Genomic DNA, 19,982 nt, shown 5'->3' with positions numbered 1-19,982 from the left:
TGCCACCACGCGGGCAGCGCTCTGGCCTGCCGCTCCTGTCGGGCAGCATGGCTGGCTCCAGCATGGTAAGGGGGTGGGGAGCGGGAGGGTTGGATAAGGGGCAGGGGGTCCCCAGGGGTAGTCAGGGGATGGGGAGCAGGGGGAGTTGGATAAGGGATGGGGTCCCGAGGGGCGGGGGTGTGGATAGGGGTCGTGGCAGTTGGGGGACAGGTAGCAGGGATGGGGTTGGATGGGGGGGTGGGGTCCCGGTGGGGGTTAGGGATGAGGGGTCCTGGGAGGGGGCGGTCAAGGAGCAGGGGGGGGGGTTGGATGGGTCAAGGGTTCTGAGGGGGGTGTGAAGTGGGAGGGGGTGGGGGCCAGGCTGTTTGGGGGGGGTACAGCCTTCCCTACCCATCCCTCCATACAGTTGCGCAACCCCAATGTGGCCCTCAGGCCAAAAAGTTTGCCCACCCCTGGTTTAGAAGATACACACAATAAACAAACAGGTACGCATGCAAGTTCTGAAGTGCATATGCAGCTGAACGTACTGATTAATCTCACGCCTATCATGTACACATTTCAAGCTGTTAGCAGATAACGATTTAAAGATTTTACACACTAAAATGGGAAGAAAATGAAAATCTGTATAAGAATATGTTTCAGAACACAAGGAAGTATTCGAAAAAAATTAAAAAAAAACAAACAGGAGAAAAGGATGAAGTTGAGTGTATGAGCGGCAAATGGTGGGGCCCAATTATTAAATGTAAATATTTATAGGCTAATAGTTCTAAGTCTACAACAGTAAACTGTTTATTAAAATGAAAAGTTTTATTTGGGGATTAGAGATATATTGTTTTCTTCAACTCAGAGGTGGCCTTGTGGTTTGAGTTCTGTTTTAGTTCTGCAGCAAACTACACTGATAAACAGAATTTAAAGCATTAATCTACTGAATACTTTTTTCTCCTGTCTTTCTGTCCACCAAAATAAACCCCGATATTTACCCAGAAAAATTATTAATAGACTTTTGCACTGATTTTCACCTGTTTTTGGTGTAGTGGTAACAAACACTGATAAATTCCCAGGAAAAATTAAATAAAATCAAAACTTAAAATGAAGGGCCCTAACTACATAGTTTCATGAATAAGACTCATATAATCAAGTTTGTGGATTGTGTGAATTCCACCCACAGGATATTAGCTACTGTCTACTCTCAGACACCTGGTGCTATGCAGCGTGGGGCTTTTTCCAAGATTTTATTTATTTATGGGAAATGATACTCTCCAGCATAGCCTCATGAATTACATCTCATTTTCATTCATGAGGAGCAGCCAGTAGCCACACCTTCCCGGGGGAAGGATTAAAGGCAGGATCCTTGGAATCCAGGCCTCATCATCAGAATATAGACGGAGCTGAGCCGCAGAGGCAGAGTAGCAGGCAGTAGTACGCTGTCTACGATGGGTTGGGCTGCTTCATGTAGGAGGAAGATCAAGGATTCAAGAGTGGTAGGAAGAGAAGTCTCTGCTCTGGGGCGTGGGGATTGGGGTTTGAAGAGTCTGTCAGATTGTGTGGGGGTGGGGGTAAGAGAGAGAGAGTGTGTGTGTCCATCCCTGACATTGCTTATCTACATAAACACAGATGATACCATGCTTTTCAGGCAAAATATTGTTGTTAATTTACATAATACATTCATGTTAGAATCACTCAATAATAAGGCTCTTTGCACGGTTTCATTCTGAAGTAAAAATAGACTTCTTATGAAAATTCTAACCAGGTTAGGATACACGTGATAACACCAATGCTCCCCCACAAAATATATATTTCTCCATTGGATAGATATGTTGGCTGAGAAAGATGAGAGAGAGAGAGTGGATTGCAGATTGGCAGCAATGGCTGCTTATGGGAGAGATCATTTATATGCTAGTAAACAAAGCAGAAGGTTTTGATGAGCTCTGGAAAAGGGTTTTAAATGATATCAGAAGGGAAGTAGCTGACAGAAATAGAAGCAGATGAGCAGGGCCCCATGGGGGTGTAGTAGAGCCAGGGAGTGACCCAGCAACCAGGCATGCTTTTGCTTTATATTGGTGTAAAAGGCTGGCAGTGTTTGACTGAAATGATCAGTCCTGTTGTCAGGTGTGCACCCGGCTGGGAAAGGGAGAGAGGGTATGCTGGCTGAGCAATCTTGAGGGAGGAAGCATGTCTAGGAGCAGCCAAGCCCAAATAGAAGGGGAAGTTTGAGCTGACCATACATAACAGTGTGGCCTGCCCCTTTAAGGTCCTGGGGCCAGCCAGCCTGTTCAATTATCAGACGCAGCTGGAAAAGGATTATATAATTTCTATAAAGGGCTGAGAGCCTGCCCTTGAAGGGGAAAACCACAGGAAGCAGGTGAGTGCCTATTGCTGATCCTGGAGTAAGGAGGCAGAGATGCTACGGGAAAGGCCTTGAGGTTCCTGCAATTTGATTTTGCCAGGGAATAGTTCTGTTATGTTGTCAGTTTTGTGTGTGAAGAATAAAGTATTGTCCTGAGAAAAGGGCCTGAAGTGACTTTTAGGTGTGGTGTTAGTCTTTCCTGAGCTGGGGAGGCAGGCCAGTGGTTTACGGATGCATCTGATGAAGTGAGCTGTAGCTCATGAAAGTTTATGCTCAGATAAATTTGTTAGTCTCTAAGGTGCTACAAGCACTCCTTTTTTTTTTTTTTTACACTTGCTTAGTTATACAGTGACTTGGGAATGGAAAATACTGATTAGAATATTTAACTGATCCCCTTTATCCAGTACAGGAAGCTTCCTTGCACTGTTTTTTCTAGTGCCCTCTAGCTGTTGTTGCTGAAAAATAAAATTCCTAATTAGAACTAATAAAATATCTCTACTTTATGAAGTGCCTTGTGAACAGGTGCCTCTGAGCACCCAGCATACTGCAAATAAACTATACAAATCAAAAGACAACATGACACAATATCTAGTACACATGGTGCAGGAAATAAGACAATCCCACTATTTGTCCTAATGAAGGAAAAACAGCTCTTCCAATAAATGTTAGTACAGAGAAAAAGTAATTTCCCTTTAACTTTGGGGCTTTTCCTAAGCCAAGCATGAGGAATGTGAAGCAAATTGGAATGGCCTAGTGATTCAATATGTGTTGTGCTCACATTGAATTTACAGAGAGGGTGCCAATGGAAATATCTACACAGACAAATTAAGCCAATTTTACTAGTCACAATAGCCAGAAGCAAATATATGAGGAAACAAAGCCACAAATCTTACTATACACAGCCTGCAGTTAGTAAACTGCAGCCTTGTGAAATATCAGGTAATTAATTAAGACAAAGGAGAAGACTTTTGGGGGCTGCATCTTGCCTTTGTAAAACCAGAAATGGGATAAGTTGGATCTGTGTTGAGTTGATTCAAAACCCCAGTGTTGAGGTGGGTTTAAGTAACTGGTTCCATGTTTGGCTCCTTGGTGCTCAGGCATTCTGTTCACCAGGATATGAGAGAGAGGACCTTGCCTTTGGATGTTTGAGGCCACAATCCTGCAAAGACTTACATACATGCTTAACTTTACTACCATGAGTAGTCCCACTGAAATCAATTAAACTTACTCATGGTTGTAGAGTTAAGCATGGTTGTAAATCTTTGCAGGATTGGGGCCTCAGATCTCTGTTGCTGTGCTCTTGGGCTTGAAAACTTCTTTAAAAGGTGCAGTAAAATAAAACCTACGATATCAGCTTCTAGTGTCTATCTACCTGTGTGTCTGGCAAAATGATATTCTGTAGGGTTTCCTCAAATAGTTGTTTCAATTTTTGTTTTGTTCAGTGGACTCTATCATAGAGGAATCAGTCCCCTCTGTGAGGGTTAATTCATAATAGAAAAGGAGCAAAAAATGCCCTTCTCATTGTGAAGTATTTAGTCTACTGCCATTTAAAGCCTTCCTTTAATGACTGCATCATATTTCTGATATCTAAATTGACTATATTTAGCTGAGAGTGGAACCATGTTCTTTTTATCCCAATCCAAGAAGCACTGTGTTGTGGCAGAGTTCCATTTTCTGAAGCCATGGGACAGCTAAGAAAAGTTACTGACTCCAAGTGACTTTTTGGTCCCTTTCTACTTTATTTATAGTATGACTGCCAGTTTAGCACTATTTCTTGCTTTGTTCTCTTTCCCTGCTCCATCCAGTAGTCACTTTCGGGATCCTTCTGTGTGGAATACGCTATGTTCTCCTTTGTACAGGACCAGAACCTGGAACACCTTGATTAGAACTTTGCTACCATGATTTATAGACTCTTAAACGTTTTTGTGCCAGAGAAGGAGGAAAAACAATAATAAAACCAATTCTGTGCAGCCAGCCAAGACACAGTCTGGGGAAAATATGCAGGAGCAGTGGAAAAACTCCTTCAGTTGCAGATACTTAATTTCAAGCATAAAACTAGCTGATGCTCTAATTTATTAAAGTCCACATAATCATCCCATGTTTGTTAAAATATTTAAACACTACGTATTCTACACTAGGTGGAAAGGCCTTCCACACATTTGCTATCAATATAAAATAATATATTTCAAGATCTTAAATGTATTACCACTTCAATTAAACTTACTCTTGTTCTACTCTTCCCAGTAAACTCTAATCACTGAACAGTATACATCACTACCAAGTTAAAAATCATATTCTGTTAAATAACTCCTTTTTGCTTACACCTTAGATAATATACATTTTTAAAATGTAATTTGATTAATTATTAATGGTCATTTAATTTTTTGTACTTCTCATAGGCCTTGGTCCTGCAATTGGATCTGCACGGTTGCTTTCCCTTCCTCTCCTAATGTGTCCTTGGCTGCATATGGGCAGACTCCTGTACTAGCATAGAACCCTAATAGCATTTTATGCCAGAAAGAAAGAGTGCCTTTGCAGATCTGACTATAGGCCTTAGCAAGGGCAATGGAAAGACCCATCATCTTTGCTTTCTAGCTCTTGTGCTTTAGCTGTAATGTTTGGGTTACAAATCCTGCATGGAAATATTTACACTCAAACGGAAAACCTGCTTCCACTAGAATTTTAAGAGAAACACAGGATAGAAACCTCTTTTGATCTTAGATTTTATAAAACGTAAATTTACTTGGCAGTGTCCCTTTAGTTTTATAATAATTCTTTACTAGTTTATGATGGAAGGATTATATACCAGAACAGAGGATGTGGAAAAAGCTAATGTACTCAATGCTTTTTTTGCCTCTGTTTTCACTAACAAGGTCAGCTCCCAGACTGCTGCGCTGGGCATCACAAAATGGGGAAGAGATGGCCAGCCCTCTGTGGAGATAGAGGTGGTTAGGGACTATTTAGAAAAGCTGGACGTGCACAAGTCCATGGGGCCGGACGAGTTGCATCTGAGAGTGCTGAAGGAATTGGCGGCTGTGATTGCAGAGCCATTGGCCATTATCTTTGAAAACTCGTGGCGAACGGGGGAAGTCCCGGATGACTGGAAAAAGGCTAATGTAGTGCCAATCTTTAAAAAAGGGAAGAAGGAGGATCTAGGGAACTACAGGCCAGTCAGCCTCACCTCAGTCCCTGGAAAAATCATGGAGCAGGTTCTCAAAGAATCAATCCTGAAGCACTTGCATGAGAGGAAGGTGATCAGGAACAGCCAGCATGGATTCACCAAGGGAAGGTCATGCCTGACTAATCTAATTGCCTTTTATGATGAGATTACTGGTTCTGTGGATGAAGGGAAAGCAGTGGATGTATTGTTTCTTGACTTTAGCAAAGCTTTTGACACGGTCTCCCACAGTATTCTTGTCAGCAAGTTAAGGAAGTATGGGCTGGATGAATGCACTATAAGGTGGGTAGAAAGCTGGCTAGATTGTCGGGCTCAACGGGTAGTGATCAATGGCTCCATGTCTAGTTGGCAGCCGGTATCAAGTGGAGTGCCCCAAGGGTCGGTCCTGGGGCCGGTTTTGTTCAATATCTTCATAAATGATCTGGAGGATGGTGTGGATTGCACTCTCAGCAAATTTGCAGATGATACTAAACTGGGAGGAGTGGTAGATACGCTGGAGGGGAGGGATAGGATACAGAAGGACCTAGACAAATTGGAGGATTGGGCCAAAAGAAATCTGATGAGATTCAATAAGGATAAGTGCAGGGTCCTGCACTTAGGATGGAAGAATCCAATGCACCGCTACAGACTAGGGACCGAATGGCTAGGCAGCAGTTCTGCGGAAAAGGACCTAGGGGTGACAGTGGACGAGAAGCTGGATATGAGTCAGCAGCGTGCCCTTGTTGCCAAGAAGGCCAATGGCATTTTGGGATGTATAAGTAGGGGCATAGCGAGCAGATCGAGGGACGTGATCGTTCCCCTCTATTCGACATTGGTGAGGCCTCATCTGGAGTACTGTGTCCAGTTTTGGGCCCCACACTTCAAGAAGGATGTGGATAAATTGGAGAGAGTCCAGCGAAGGGCAACAAAAATGATTAGGGGTCTAGAACACATGCCTTATGAGGAGAGGCTGAGGGAGCTGGGATTGTTTAGCCTGCAGAAGAGAAGAATGAGGGGGGATTTGATAGCTGCTTTCAACTACCTGAAAGGGGGTTCCAAAGAGGATGGCTCTAGACTGTTCTCAATGGTAGCAGATGACAGAACGAGGAGTAATGGTCTCAAGTTGCAGTGGGGGAGGTTTAGATTGGATATTAGGAAAAACTTTTTCACTAAGAGGGTGGTGAAACACTGGAATGCGTTACCTAGGGAGGTGGTAGAATCTCCTTCCTTAGAGGTTTTTAAGGTCAGGCTTGACAAAGCCCTGGCTGGGATGATTTAACTTGGAATTGGTCCTGCTTCGAGCGGGGGGTTGGACTAGATGACCTTCAGGGGTCCCTTCCAACCCTGATATTCTATGATTCTATGAACAGAAATCCAATAAAAATTCTTAGAGATATAGGAAGCTTTCCTGGAAGTATCTGAATGATCCTATTAAATGCATACTCCGCCCCTTGCCATCCCTTATCTCCCCCTCCTTTCTGCCCACTTCTTTCCCTCCCGGTCTCTATCCCCCTCCTTTGAATTTTGCATCTATTATTTTTCTTAATAATTTTTCATTAACTAATTGGATTTTTAAACACATTTTGATTGTAAATTATGTAATATAAATTGATTTATATTTTAAACATTTATGTGAATTGTTTCAAGTATAGCTAAGGCTAGGCAGAAAATGGGTAATATGGTATGAAGTTTATTATAGTGTTTTCAATTTATATTTTAAAAATTAATAAAAAGTTAATAGAAAAAATCCTTTCCTAGCTTAAATTTGTGTCCCTTTTAAAGTGAGATGATATTAGAGTGTAAAAAGCTTAAGTTTTAGAATTTTTTTTGTCATGAGTGATAACATGTGAGATCATGCTGTAGTTTTAGTTGTCATCGTAAATGGGTTCACAGCCAGAAATATATGTCTAAAGCTCCCCCCAATTTGTCTGAACTTTTGGGGTTTGGATAAAACAGAATCCAGTGAGGAATCACTTCATTTGAAAAACCAAACAAAAGAGATTTTGCAAAAATAAAAAAAACCCAATTTGATCATTAATATTTTTCTTTTTTAATGATTAAATGTTCTTTTGACTCTTATCCTGGGAATTACTGAACGTCTCTTATTTAATTGGCACCAAGGGCCCTCCATTCCTATTTAAATCATTGAAAGCTGAAAGTGCTCAGCACCCAGAGTCGGAGGTGCTCAGAACCTTGCAGGATTAGGCTTTTTAAGATTGTTGTTTTATTCTGTAAATAAAGTTTTAAAAAGAATGAATAGGCAAAAGCAAAACCAAAAGCATCTCTTGGAAAACAAGCTAAAAGCACCCCCTCAAAACTTATTTTCTAGGAGCTCATCAAAGCGTACCAGCCAATGTAATATTTTAGGTGAGAAAGGAAGGGTGCCACCTTCAAATGGTTGTCTTTTCCGCCTATCTTATTTGCATTAACAGAAACATGACTTGTCACTTTTTGCAAGCAAAAACCAGGAAATGTGATATATAAGATACCAAAAAATATGAAGCTCCTATGCCTGTTTTTTTCATTATTTTGTATCAAGCAAGGCAGGGTGGCTAATCTTCACTTCACCATTCTGCAGCACAGCAGGTTACTGTAGAAATGTTCAAAATTCTGTGTTAAGAGAAATTCCCCCCCTCAAACAACAGAACGGGGCTTATTTTTGTCAGAAAGGACTGGAACTTTGTTTCCTTTTATTTCCGTCCTGCCTGGTTCAGGAAGTGCAGAGCTCAACAGGTTATTTTTTTTTGCACAGAAAAGTCCAGCCATGTGATATGTATGTAGTTGAACTGCTAAATTCTTCTGCCTTATAGGGAGATTTTAATGTTGCTATTTGTTCTGTTAAGAGCCTAGTTTTGCGTGTGTGTGTGTATGCTGAGCTATATACTACTTTCTCGCTGTGCTGTTAAGGGGAACAATGTAAGCCTTCAAGGTCTTTTTTTCCCTAAGCCTTAAAACTGACTCATTTGATAGAGACAAGGTGGGTGGGGCAATATTTTGTAGAGATGTTTTTAATAGCCGTAGAATTTTTTTGTTTAGCCTGCTAGTCTTGCTGTGAACAGAATATGGCCATTGCTTGCTGTACTGACTTAATATTAAGAATACAGATTCTGGGGTCTAAGTTAGAGCCTTTCCTTTCTGTGGAAAATGCACGTATTTATTATTTTATCTGGAAGTATAAACTCAGTGAGATGAAAAAGTTTCTTAAAACAACAGTATAAAGAAATGGTGGCATCAACATTCTTTGGGCCAGCTATCAGGCAACAAAAGTCAGACAGATATCTGTCCCAGAATTGACTACATTTGCAATCATTTCAGTGTCATTAACAGTTATCAAGATTATCGTTCACATTGATATAGCTTGCTGCTACTTTGAAAAGCAGCAGCTGTATTCACCCCATCTAGCCCTTGCTGCTGACAACAGGAGATTCTCTACATTGCTCTGGGCATGCTCTTAAACTCCCTTGGAGACATGGTACATAGCCGATTAGATGGCCCTCTCCCTAGGCACTCTTCTGAGAGCTAAGGAGGGATTCTTGGCTCGAACATGACACGAGAGTGAAAACTTGCTATGACGGGTCAGAGTCTAACCCTCACCAAACTAGAAATGCAAACACACCAGCTGCAACAGAAAAAGCCATCAGCACAGATGTGTACAGCAGTGAAGAAACAATCCAAAACACAATATTAGTGTGGCCATTGGACTGTGTGTTTGCAAAGCGGTTATGGGTGTGTTTTATGTTCTGTCACGTAATCCCTACTTACAGAAATACAGCAGAGCTTCTACTAAGAGGAAAGGACTCTTTTTTATTTTACAGATAAAATCACTGTAAAAATGAACTGTAAAAGGTCTGTCACTACATGTAAAATATCAATGAAACACTAATTGGTATAGATTGCCATATGCTGATTTAATAGTCTTTCAAATCTATGATAGGTCGAAGATGCCTTTATAGATCGGTAATCAATGTATGATACTTTACTGTTTCTATTAGGTAGGACACCTTTCTCCCTGTCAAGATATTTTTGTTTCTATTCTGATTAAGATGGCTAGAGACATCCCAACAATGCAAGCATTTGTTTCTGCCTTAAAACATTTTTTTTAATAATTAAATTAAAAATTCTTTGGAGTGATGCAATCCTAAAAGGAAGCTTTCAGAGTAGCAGCCATGTTAGTCTGTATTCGCAAAAAGAAAAGGAGTACTTGTGACACCTTAACGACTAACCAATTTATTTGAGCATAAGCTTTCAAAGCTTATGCTCAAATAAATTGGTTAATCTCTAAGGTGCCACGAGTACTCCTTTTCTTTAAAAGGAAGCTGTGACTTAGTTCCGTTGAAGCTCGTCAGTCAGTACCAATTTGGTGGTGGACAGGGTAATGATACACCAAGAAAGGGGCCCTTTTGGGCCAGGAACATTTTGTAAAAGATCAGATACAGATTTATATTGCGATTATCAAAATTTACAGACCTGAGAATCACAGAATCATCTCATGATCAGTACTTGCCTCAAGGGACAATAAATCTTGATGGTTACTGGCTGGCAGTGTTTTCCTATTCAGGTGTTGATGTTGCTGAGAGAGGATTCTGACTTCTCCTGATTCTTTGGGGTCTGGTGATTGGTTAATCTACTCCAATATGAAACATGAGAGGCTCTGTGCGGAAAAGGATCTGGGATATGAGCTGAGCAGTCCTAAAGGAGGAGTACTATGAGCAGTTGCAGAGGTTTGAGCTAGTCCTTACGATATTTCATTGTTCGTTTTTTTAATAAAGCCAAAATCCAGGGAGAGGCTGAGCTTGGCCTTTATGTAATGTGTGGACTGTTTGTAGAAAAAGTTGGAAAGCACTTGCTTAAAGTCACCAAAATATCAAGTCTTCCCATGCATCCTTACATCCATTCTGATTGCCTTAATCAAAAATAGCTGCAAAGTTCTATTATTGTAAACTTCAAGTGTGTAACAATTTTCTTGTAAAGAGAAGAGGTGAATCTGGAAGTACCTCACAGAATGACCAGAAAGCACAAGCCCCATCAGTGTTGGACTGGTGGTGCTCTAAACCTAAACAAATTAATAAACTGAAATCTCCATTCCTGGACGGGAACGAAATTGAACATCTTTTTCAGGAAGATGCAGCCTTTTGTATATTTTTATCTGGTTTGACAACATTGCTCTGTATTCTTCACTTCTTGGGAAGGAAAGGGAGAAACTTAAGATCAGATCACCAAACCTATGTTTCAACCAATCATCAGACAAGAGTTTAAGATAAATCTATAGCAGCGTCTCAGGGCTTGTCTACACTTACAGTGCTGCACCAGTGCCGCTGTAGCACTTAGTGAAGACGCTATCTATGCCGATGGGAGAGCTTCTCCCATTGGCATAGGTACTCTACCTCCCTAATACGCAGTAGCTATGGCAAGGGGAGAAAACGGAGCTGTTGAGTGAATGAATGTCAGATAGAAACTGCTATTAAAATCTTATTTTTTTGGACTTGCTCTAATTTTTTAAATAGTTGTGCCGTCTGCTCAGGTTTCAGTGATACTGTGTTTTAGTCTCAATCTTTTCTTTATAAATCATAGAGGGTCTTAACTGTTCATTGTGCTACAATACTGGATAGCTGCCCAGGGTTCATTTTCCTTTCCTATCTTGTAGCTTTCTACAGATATCTGCAGAACAAAAATTTCTGACTCCTGTTGTCTGCAGCTGGGACCACAGCAAGTTTGGAGTAGTACGGGGGGAGCCTGTGCTACTATAGATGTAGAAAGCTGATTTTCTTTATTTTTAACCAGAGATGGTTTTTGTCTAAAATTGGAGTTGGGCATGCGCCACAAAGTTTGGATCTGGATTTGAATCTGAATTTCCCCAAGGTTTGAAGACCAATCACTAATCTGGATTTTGAGCTGATTTGGGGGTCTGAAAAGTTTTCTAGAGGTGAAGTCAAGAGGTGACAGGGTGTGTTGTGGGGGAGCTTTTCTGGACTGACGGAGCAGTGAGTGGTGGTGCTGTTGCTCGGTGATGTGCTGTCAGCATCTGAGGAAAGGAATCCCACAAAACACCCCCACCCACAAGCCTCTGGTTAAACCCCTTTCCCAAGGAGATGGTCAGGGAAGGACTAGGAAATATTTGTTTTCTCAGCCAAACACACCAGGAAGGAGGCAACACCACTAGGACAACATACTTTCTAAGTCCATTTACAGCAAGTGTTGCTACTTTGTTCTGGAAGGAAAGAGTGAGAATCTTGACAGTATAGGACCTTGTTTTGTGTGTAAATAAAGACTTTGTAGTGGTTCCAGTGCATCTTCTTCGCAGAAGAGTTTCTAGAAATACTTGCTACTTGGTGCATTATAAAGGCAAAATATTTGCTCTTAATACATTTGAGTCCCAGTGATGATTCCTTTCTAGCAGAGATCAGATTGCAGTATCCAGCAAGGGAGTGACCTCCATCAGAGGTAAGAAAATCACTCCAACAGTCTCTTCAGACTGGTAGTAGTCTTAAAAAGGGGCTGTTTGCAATATATTGTTAAGGAAAAGTTAGCACACGTGACTCCATTTTGGTTTGGGGCCCACCATTGTCTAAAAGCAAGCACATCATGCACCAGGAGGAGTGTTCCTTAGATACTGCATTCCTGTGAAAATCCTCCTCCTTGTCTCCAGCCTGCCTTGACTCCCGGTATCTGTTCTTTGTCTGTCCCTAACTCCCTATCTCCTGGCCTTTGATGTAAGGCCTCCCATCCTGATAATAAAAGTTACTGATGCATTGCTTTAGGACCATGTTGTGTAATTAACATACTAGTTTAGCACGAGGAATACACCAAGCAGGGATAGGTGGTAGATAAGAAAAGGGTTTGTTTATTGGCTAAGGTTTCCGATGCACGAGGGCAACATGCTTTGCTAAAAGGTATATAACCTTTGTATAATCTGTATTCGGGGTCCCCTCCTGACTAGCAGGGGGGCACCACGCTCGAGCGTAATAAACTTAGTGTGTTTTGGGAACTCCACAGCAGTTTTGTGCGTGACCTGATAGGACACGCCCAGTTCGAATCTAGGCTGAGGCACATGAACAAAGTCCACAACTGCAAATTATACCTATCAGGTATAATTTGCAGCAGTTGTGTGCGTGACCTATCAGGTATAATTCGTAACAATATCTAAAGCAACTATCACTGTGGTATCTAAGTGAACATATATGTTGCTGCTTTATTGAAGTGTAGAGAGCTCTTTGCAGCTTAATACTAAAGTATACTTTGTTTGCATTAGAGACTACTGAGCATTCAGTAGCGTTTATCGGATTCCAAGTTGCCATCCATCTATGGGGCTTTCCCCTGGCAGAGCCTGCATTTATGGTGTTTGCAAAGGCCTATTGCCAGTGATTTCCTGAAATGCAGAAGTGACCAGACATGTTTCGTCTCCATTATTCACCAATGACTGAAAGTGTCACTACCCTTGACTGGGACCTTGCACTGTCACATTTCAGCTCAGAGGGAATTTTTCTGAGTTCCATTAAAGCAGCTTGAAAGATATGGCAATAATGACTGAAAGAGACTAAGGTGAAAGTTAAAATTGTTAAGGAAAACATTGCTTCCAGTTGGGCTCCCCAGAATCCAGAATTTTCCTGAAAACTGTTGGTTTCATACTTTTGCTTTTGCTGCTGCTATGGTTGGTAGCGTGTCCCACCTCCCGTAAGCCCTCCTTTACACCTCCTATCTTCCATGGATCCTTCTTAACTTTCATCTCTGCATCCTTCAATACTTGAACTACTGTTCCATGTTTGCTTTTTTGTTTGAATTGTATTGCAAGATTCTAGACTTATTCTCAATGTCATATATGGCCCTATATAATAATTACCACCTTTGACTAAGAAGCCTACTTTGATTTTCCTTTCTGATATGTTAAATGACCACGGTAGGAATAATTATATAAACAGATAACATATTGACACCTGAATAGAAAAAAGCACTATTAACCAAGAGTAAACTCCACCTAATTACACTAACCTTTTGGAGACTCTAAATAACAGTGCATATACACCCGCCGAGGCACTCACTTAGAAAGTGCAAGTGTTCTGATCTTGTATTGTGCACGTGTAAATCGTAGCTGAGCTGCCAGAAATTGGTGCTTCGGTTTCAAACTGACATGAATTAGCAGTACTTTATCTCTCTGTTTTTAATCAGAAAAGTAACTCAGTCTGGGAATTTAAGGGCAGAAATGGAAGAAGCTGTGGAATGTTACTAATCCTGTAGGGAAACTGAGCTTTTTTCTTTTACATAGGGCAAAGAACTGAAGACTATCAACTGAAGCCAAATATCGAATATCAGATATAGAATCCTTGACTGTTGTAATCCCCAGACTTGATGGAGGTAAATTTGTTTTGTATTTTAGCTTGTGCTATGTGTAGACACTCTTCTTTTGTTCTAAGACTTGTGTTTGTATGCTTGCAGGGTTTTGTTTTGGTTTAGCTCCAGTCAATTAGGAATAGTTTTAAGCTAAACCACAAATAACCCTAATTTTAAACTGAAATAAAGATCCACATAGCCTTATGCACTAGTTTAACTAAATTGGTTTTAAACCAAGTTTAAGTTAAATTGGTGAACTTACCCTTGTTTGAGAGAGAGAGACCAATTTCTCTCAGACTTTAGACATAGTTGTACATTTAATGCATCCTTTGCTTAATTTAGTCTCTTATAAACTTCTTCTTTTTCTCCCATTAGATAAAAATGTCCCCCAGACGAATGGCCTTTCTAATATTTTGCTTTGGGAGTGGAGTTGTGTATTTTAACAGGTAAATTTTAACTATAAAACCAGGATTAAATGTGTGTGATTGTACCACTGGGGGACTTGCCAGCATCTAAAAAGTAAAAGATCTGATCCTAGGTCTTGAGGAAAACACTCAGCTTCTACTGACTTCAGGGGCAAATGAGGGCTTGGCTTCTTGCAGATGCAAAACTGTAGTTATTTTATAGAGCAGTTTGACTAAACTCACACACACACAAACAGAACCTGTTTTGACCCTTTAAGATGTGTGGTTAGTTCATTTCTCATTTGAATGACTCCCTCTGCTCTTCTGCGTTCCCACTGCAACTGGAAACACCAGAACACAATCACCTGGGGACAAGGTGGGGAGCTCTTCCTTTCTTTCCAATAACAAGGAGAGGGATTGGACATGCTCAGACGAATCTCTTCTACTGTTCTCTCCCTTGCCACCTGCATTTACTTAATTCCTGTTTCTAGTCCTATCAGGAACTCAGAAGGGAAGAGATACATACAAAAGAAAAATAATTGGTGAGTAGGGAAGAGAATTGAATGCTACTGAAGCTTGTAAAGCACTAGTGTTATAAAGGTTCAACTGGTGTGTGTGTGTGTATCCACTGGAAGTAGATACACAAATTAAATTTCAAAAATTAATAAAAACATATTATTTGCAGGTATCACAAACAAAAGCCCCCACTCAGGCTAGGGTTGCCAATTTTGGATAGACATATTACTGGAGATTTCATCATATGACATAATCTTTAATTTCTGGAGACTCTAGGACAATCCTGGAGGGTTGGCAACCTAAGTTCCCTGTAAGCTACACAGCCATGAAGTGGCCTATTAAGTACTGCACAGGTGCACAGAGAACCCGGGGAGGGACTCCCCTCCTTTAGCTCCAACCCAGTCCTGGACCTGCTGGGCTGGGGGGAGGGGTGCCCCGCCTCCAGCCCCGGAGCTGCCGCAGCCAGGGCACCCCTCCCCAGGCCTGAACCCAGCCCTGGACCTGCTGCAGACGGGCGTCCCTTCCGTGGCCCGAACCCAGAGCCCACACCCCCAGCTGAAGCCCTCACACCCCTGCACCCCAACCCTCTGCCCCAGCCAAGAGCCGCCTCCCACACTCCGAACCCCTCAGCCCCACCCCCACCACATTAATTTTGTTATGTGCACCAATATGGAGGTGATGTCAGACATTGCCTCCATATTGGTGCACATAACAAAATTCATTCTGCATGTGTGGGAAAAATCAGAGGGAACACTGTGGCCAACCTTAACTCAGTCTGGTGTTCATGTTTTCTGTAACCATTTTCTCATTTGTGTTAAATTAATATTTCCCAGTTCTGTTCCCTATTTTACTTCCCTGCGTCAGAGATGTCATATTTAAACATATTTTTGTTGCAAATTTATTTGGCTCTTTGGAATTGTTTTGCAGTCTGTACGGTTTTAGTTGTATTTCAAACTGAAACCTTAAATACAGTAAGCTTTTCATATCTTTGCTAAAACTTGTGTCCTCAAAACAAAGAATCAGTTCTCATTCTCTGTCATATCCAATAAGAATGTGTTGCTAAATCCCACACAGACCTATATAATCTCTGTGTGTGTGTGTGTATTTAATATCCAACAACCAGATTCAATTTTCTAAAAAAAAAAATCATCTGGAAACCTTGCACCCATATTTGACATTTAAATATGTTTTAAAGAGTAATAGAACACAATGGTTAATTACCCTCCCATTCATGATCACATACAATCCTATGGCAATTACAGCAGTTGCTACATGGAAAAGTAATGTTGGGAAATTATGTATGTAATCACTAGTATTAAATTAGTGCCTAAAGGAAGAGATTCAAAGGCAAAATGGCAGTTAGGCATCTAACTGCCATTAAGTGTTCAAATAAAACACTAAAAGGAGGACTTGTGGCACCTTAGAGACTAACCAATTTATTTGAGCATAAGCTTTCGTGAGCTACAGCTCACTTCATCCGATGAAGTGAGCTGTAGCTCATGAAAGCTAACCAATTTATTTGAGCATAAGTCTCTAAGGTGCCACAAGTCCTCCTTTTCTTTTTGCGAATACAGACTAACACGGCTGCTACTCTGAAATAAAACACTGCCATTTTTGCCTTTGAAAATCTTCTAGTGGCTCCAACTGTGATAGACGTATAATAAGAGACAGTCTCTTATAATAGTTCAAAATGTAAACAGACAAAAGTTGGGTTAAAGGAAGTGCTGCTATCCTTGTTCTGCAGTTGAGAACCTGAGGCACAAAGATTAAGTGATTTTGCCCAAGGCCACATACTGCCAAGAACTGAACTCGGATCTCCTGATTCCTAATCTAGTACCTGAACTGCAAGACTACCCTGTCTCTTTCACTGCCTTAATAAGAGTTAGCAGCTGATAATGAAAAGGAAAGCCAGCAGCATTTTTCTTTGATTTATTATTTGCATTACCATAATCAGCCAGTTTTCTGCAAACCAGCGTACACCACAGTTGGGGAATGTCTGCCCTAGTGGTCTGGATGAGGAACAAAGAGTCATTCCCCAGCCAGCTCTTCCACTGACTTGCTATGTTATCTTAGATAAATCTCTTGACCTCAGGTCCTCCCTTTGTAATCTTATACCTCACACAGGGAGGGACTGGTGGAGGTGGGCACAAGGTCCCATTGCCTTTACTGTGCCATTTAAAACTACATCCAAAGTACAATGTCCTTTTACATACACAAAAAGATTGGGTGATTTTAGTTGTAGTTTTTTGTGAGATGAGGGGCAGAAAATTCCTTAATTTTTTTTTAAAAAATGATTTATTATTTTTTTTTTTTTTAGCGGAGACTGGACTGTCCCCTGGATGTACCATGACAAGTAAGTGCATGCCATGTAAAAATTTTATGAAGTATTGCTACTGTGTTCTTTCTCTTTGACTTTTTTTCCTTATACAAATGGCCAAGTTTGTGCTACTATGAAAAATACATTATACCAGGTGCATTCATTTGAGAAGTTGATATACTCCTTTCTAGGCTACAATGCAGCTGACCCTCTGCACGTGGGAGAATTTCATCCTGAGTCATTAGTGAGAGAAGTACTACATATTTTGATTACATTTCCTTTCAAATTGCTTTTAGTCCATTTACTATACAGCAGATTGAGCGAGTGTCCTTGGATAAGCCACAGTATGTCAGAAATAGGTGTATCTGTACTATAAATTGTAAAATGCCCTCAGAGAGAGACGTTGGAACCTTTGTGAACAGGTTTAAATTATCCTAATGCTTTCATCTATTTGGTCTGAAATAGATTCAGTATAATTTTCTGCATTTTAAAATAGGAATAGATCAGTGTTGAATCTGTATACAGTAAATGTATTGATTTTTGCACCCTTCTAACATGCCTTCATTCTAGTAGCACCATCTCAACCAACTGCCTTCTTCCAAGCCTGTTAGTATCATAGGGACATTTCTCTGCCATGAGAGGTATCTAGTGAGATTGTGTAGCACGAGAGGCTATGGAAACATTCAACAAGTTCTTCAGTGAAACAAGCCTGTCATTTCAGTGACATATATAATACAAGGGTTTCTCCTGAAACTGGGTCACCTGTATTATAGCGTGATATACTGCACTGCTTTAAGACACTTGGCTGGCTTTGAATTTATTCTAGTAGGTCTGTTTTGTTGTCTCTGCTACCTATGGTGACTTTGGTTTGGTTAAACATGATTTTCCTTTTGTGTCATTCATACAGAAGCCAAGAAATCACTATATCGAAAAATCAAACAGAACACTGGCTGACAAATTGGTTCAATTGCAGGTAAAGTTACTTCATAACCGGCAACTAAAACCTATATACACATGAGTAACCTCGGTGGTGACAGTGTGTAAGGAAATGCAGGTGGAAAATCTCTCATGGAACTCTGAGAGCAGCTCTAGTGTTGTTTACTTGCATTAGGTTGAGAGCTTATACAGCTAGTGTAACAATAACACAACCAGATTTTCTAGTCCACAGTTGCTCCATTCCTAACTCCCTTAGCATGGGAAAGTCACTAGCAGGCAGAGCCAGCATAGCTGGCTCCTGCATAATACTCCCCACAGCCTCTGCTCCAGAGGACAGCTGTAACCTGCTCTAAGGCCATGGTAGAGGCAGAGAATCAGAGAAACGTAACTGGCTTCTTGATGGACTGCTGGGCTTGAAGCTGAGCACCATGTAAAATTATGGGTGTGGGAGTTCCAGATGGCCATCAGCTTCTGTGAAGTGTTTGAAATAGGAGTAGCACTTCTAAAAGGAGTTTGCATAGCCAATCTGCTCTCTGTATTGTTCAAGAGCTATGTTTCATTTGCATTTATGCACCAGAAATTCCAGATCCCAGAGCTCACTTATGGGAGGAAGTACTCATTTAGATTGTTTTTTGTAAAATTGTTACATTGTGGAGTTCTGATCCATAATTCACCACACCTTAAAAAAAATCCACAGTGCATATAAAACATCTTAGCACTGAAATGATTTACTGCAAAATTGGTTGAACGTTTGGTTTTTATTAGGGCTGTCAAGAAATTTTTAAAAATTGCATGATTAAAAAGACTAATTGTGCTGTTAAACAATAGAATACCATTTATTATAATATTTTCTACATTTTTAAATATATTGATTTCAATTACAACAGAATACAAAGTGTACAGTGCTCCCTTTATATTTATTTTTGATTACAAGTATTTTCACTTAAAGAAATATTTTTTCAATTCACCTAATACAAGCACTGTAATGCACTCTTTATCATGAACGTTGAATTTACAACAGTAGAATTATGTACAAAAAAAAACTGCATTCAAAAATAAAACAATGTAAAACTTTAGAGCCTGCAAGTCCCCTCAGTCCTACTTCTTGTTCAGTCAATTGCTCAGACAGACAAATTTGTTTACATTTATGAGAGAGAATTCCACCAGCTTCTTCTTTACAGTGTCACCCGAAAGTGAGAACAGGCATTCACATGGCATTGTTGTAGCAGCGTCACAAGATATTTACGTGCCAGATGTGCTAAGATTTCATATGTCCCTTCATGCTTCAACTTCTATTCCAGATGGCATGCATCCATGCTGATGACAGGTTCTGCTCCATAATGATCTAAAACAGTGCGGACTGACGCATGTTCATTTTCATCATCTGAGTCAGATGTCATCATCAGAAGATTGATGAGAAGACTACAGAACCCAAAGCTCCAAAAAAGAATCAGTGTTGCTCTTTTAAGATTTCTGAAAGCATGCTCCACACCTCGTCCCTCACAGATTTTGAAAGGCTCTTCAGATTCTTAAACCTTGGGATGAGTGCCATAGCTATGTTTAGAAATCTCACATTGGTACCTTCTTTGCATTTTGTCAAATCTGCACTAAAAGTGGTGTTAAAACAAATATGTGCTGGATCATCATATGAGACTGCTGTAACATGAAATATTGGGTAGAACAGAGCAGGAGACATACAATTCTTCCTCCAAGGAGTTCAGTCACAAATTTAATTGATGCATTATTTTTGTAACACTCATCAGCAGCATGGAAGCACCTCTGGGATGGTTGCCGAAGCATGAAGGGGCATATGAATATTTAGCATATCTGGCATGTAAATACCTTGCAATGCTGGCTACAAAAGTGCCACACAAACGCCTGTTCTCACTTTCAGGTGAAATTGTAAATAATAAGCAGGCAGCATATGTCCTGTAAATGTAAACAAACTTGTTTGTCTTAGCAATTGGCTGAAGAACAAGT

At 40.6% G+C, this 19,982-nt stretch overlaps 1 protein-coding gene across 1 annotated transcript in view; it reads left to right on the top strand.

Moving 5' to 3' along the window:
- LOC125623683 (N-acetyllactosaminide alpha-1,3-galactosyltransferase-like) overlaps positions 1-19,982 on the top strand; it is a 69,744-nt gene that overhangs the window by 16,388 nt on the left and 33,374 nt on the right. Inside the window, 5 exon segments of the mRNA XM_048823408.2 lie at positions 13,765-13,853; positions 14,205-14,275; positions 14,725-14,775; positions 17,067-17,102; positions 17,974-18,039. Coding sequence (XP_048679365.2) covers positions 13,848-13,853; positions 14,205-14,275; positions 14,725-14,775; positions 17,067-17,102; positions 17,974-18,039 — 230 coding nt within the window. The 5' untranslated portion in view covers positions 13,765-13,847.

Source organism: Caretta caretta, chromosome 16 (genome assembly GCF_965140235.1).
Source record: "Caretta caretta isolate rCarCar2 chromosome 16, rCarCar1.hap1, whole genome shotgun sequence".
Lineage (NCBI taxonomy): Eukaryota > Metazoa > Chordata > Testudines > Cheloniidae > Caretta > Caretta caretta.
Note: the sequence above shows the minus strand (reverse complement) of the source record. Positions and strands in the feature narration are given on the sequence as shown.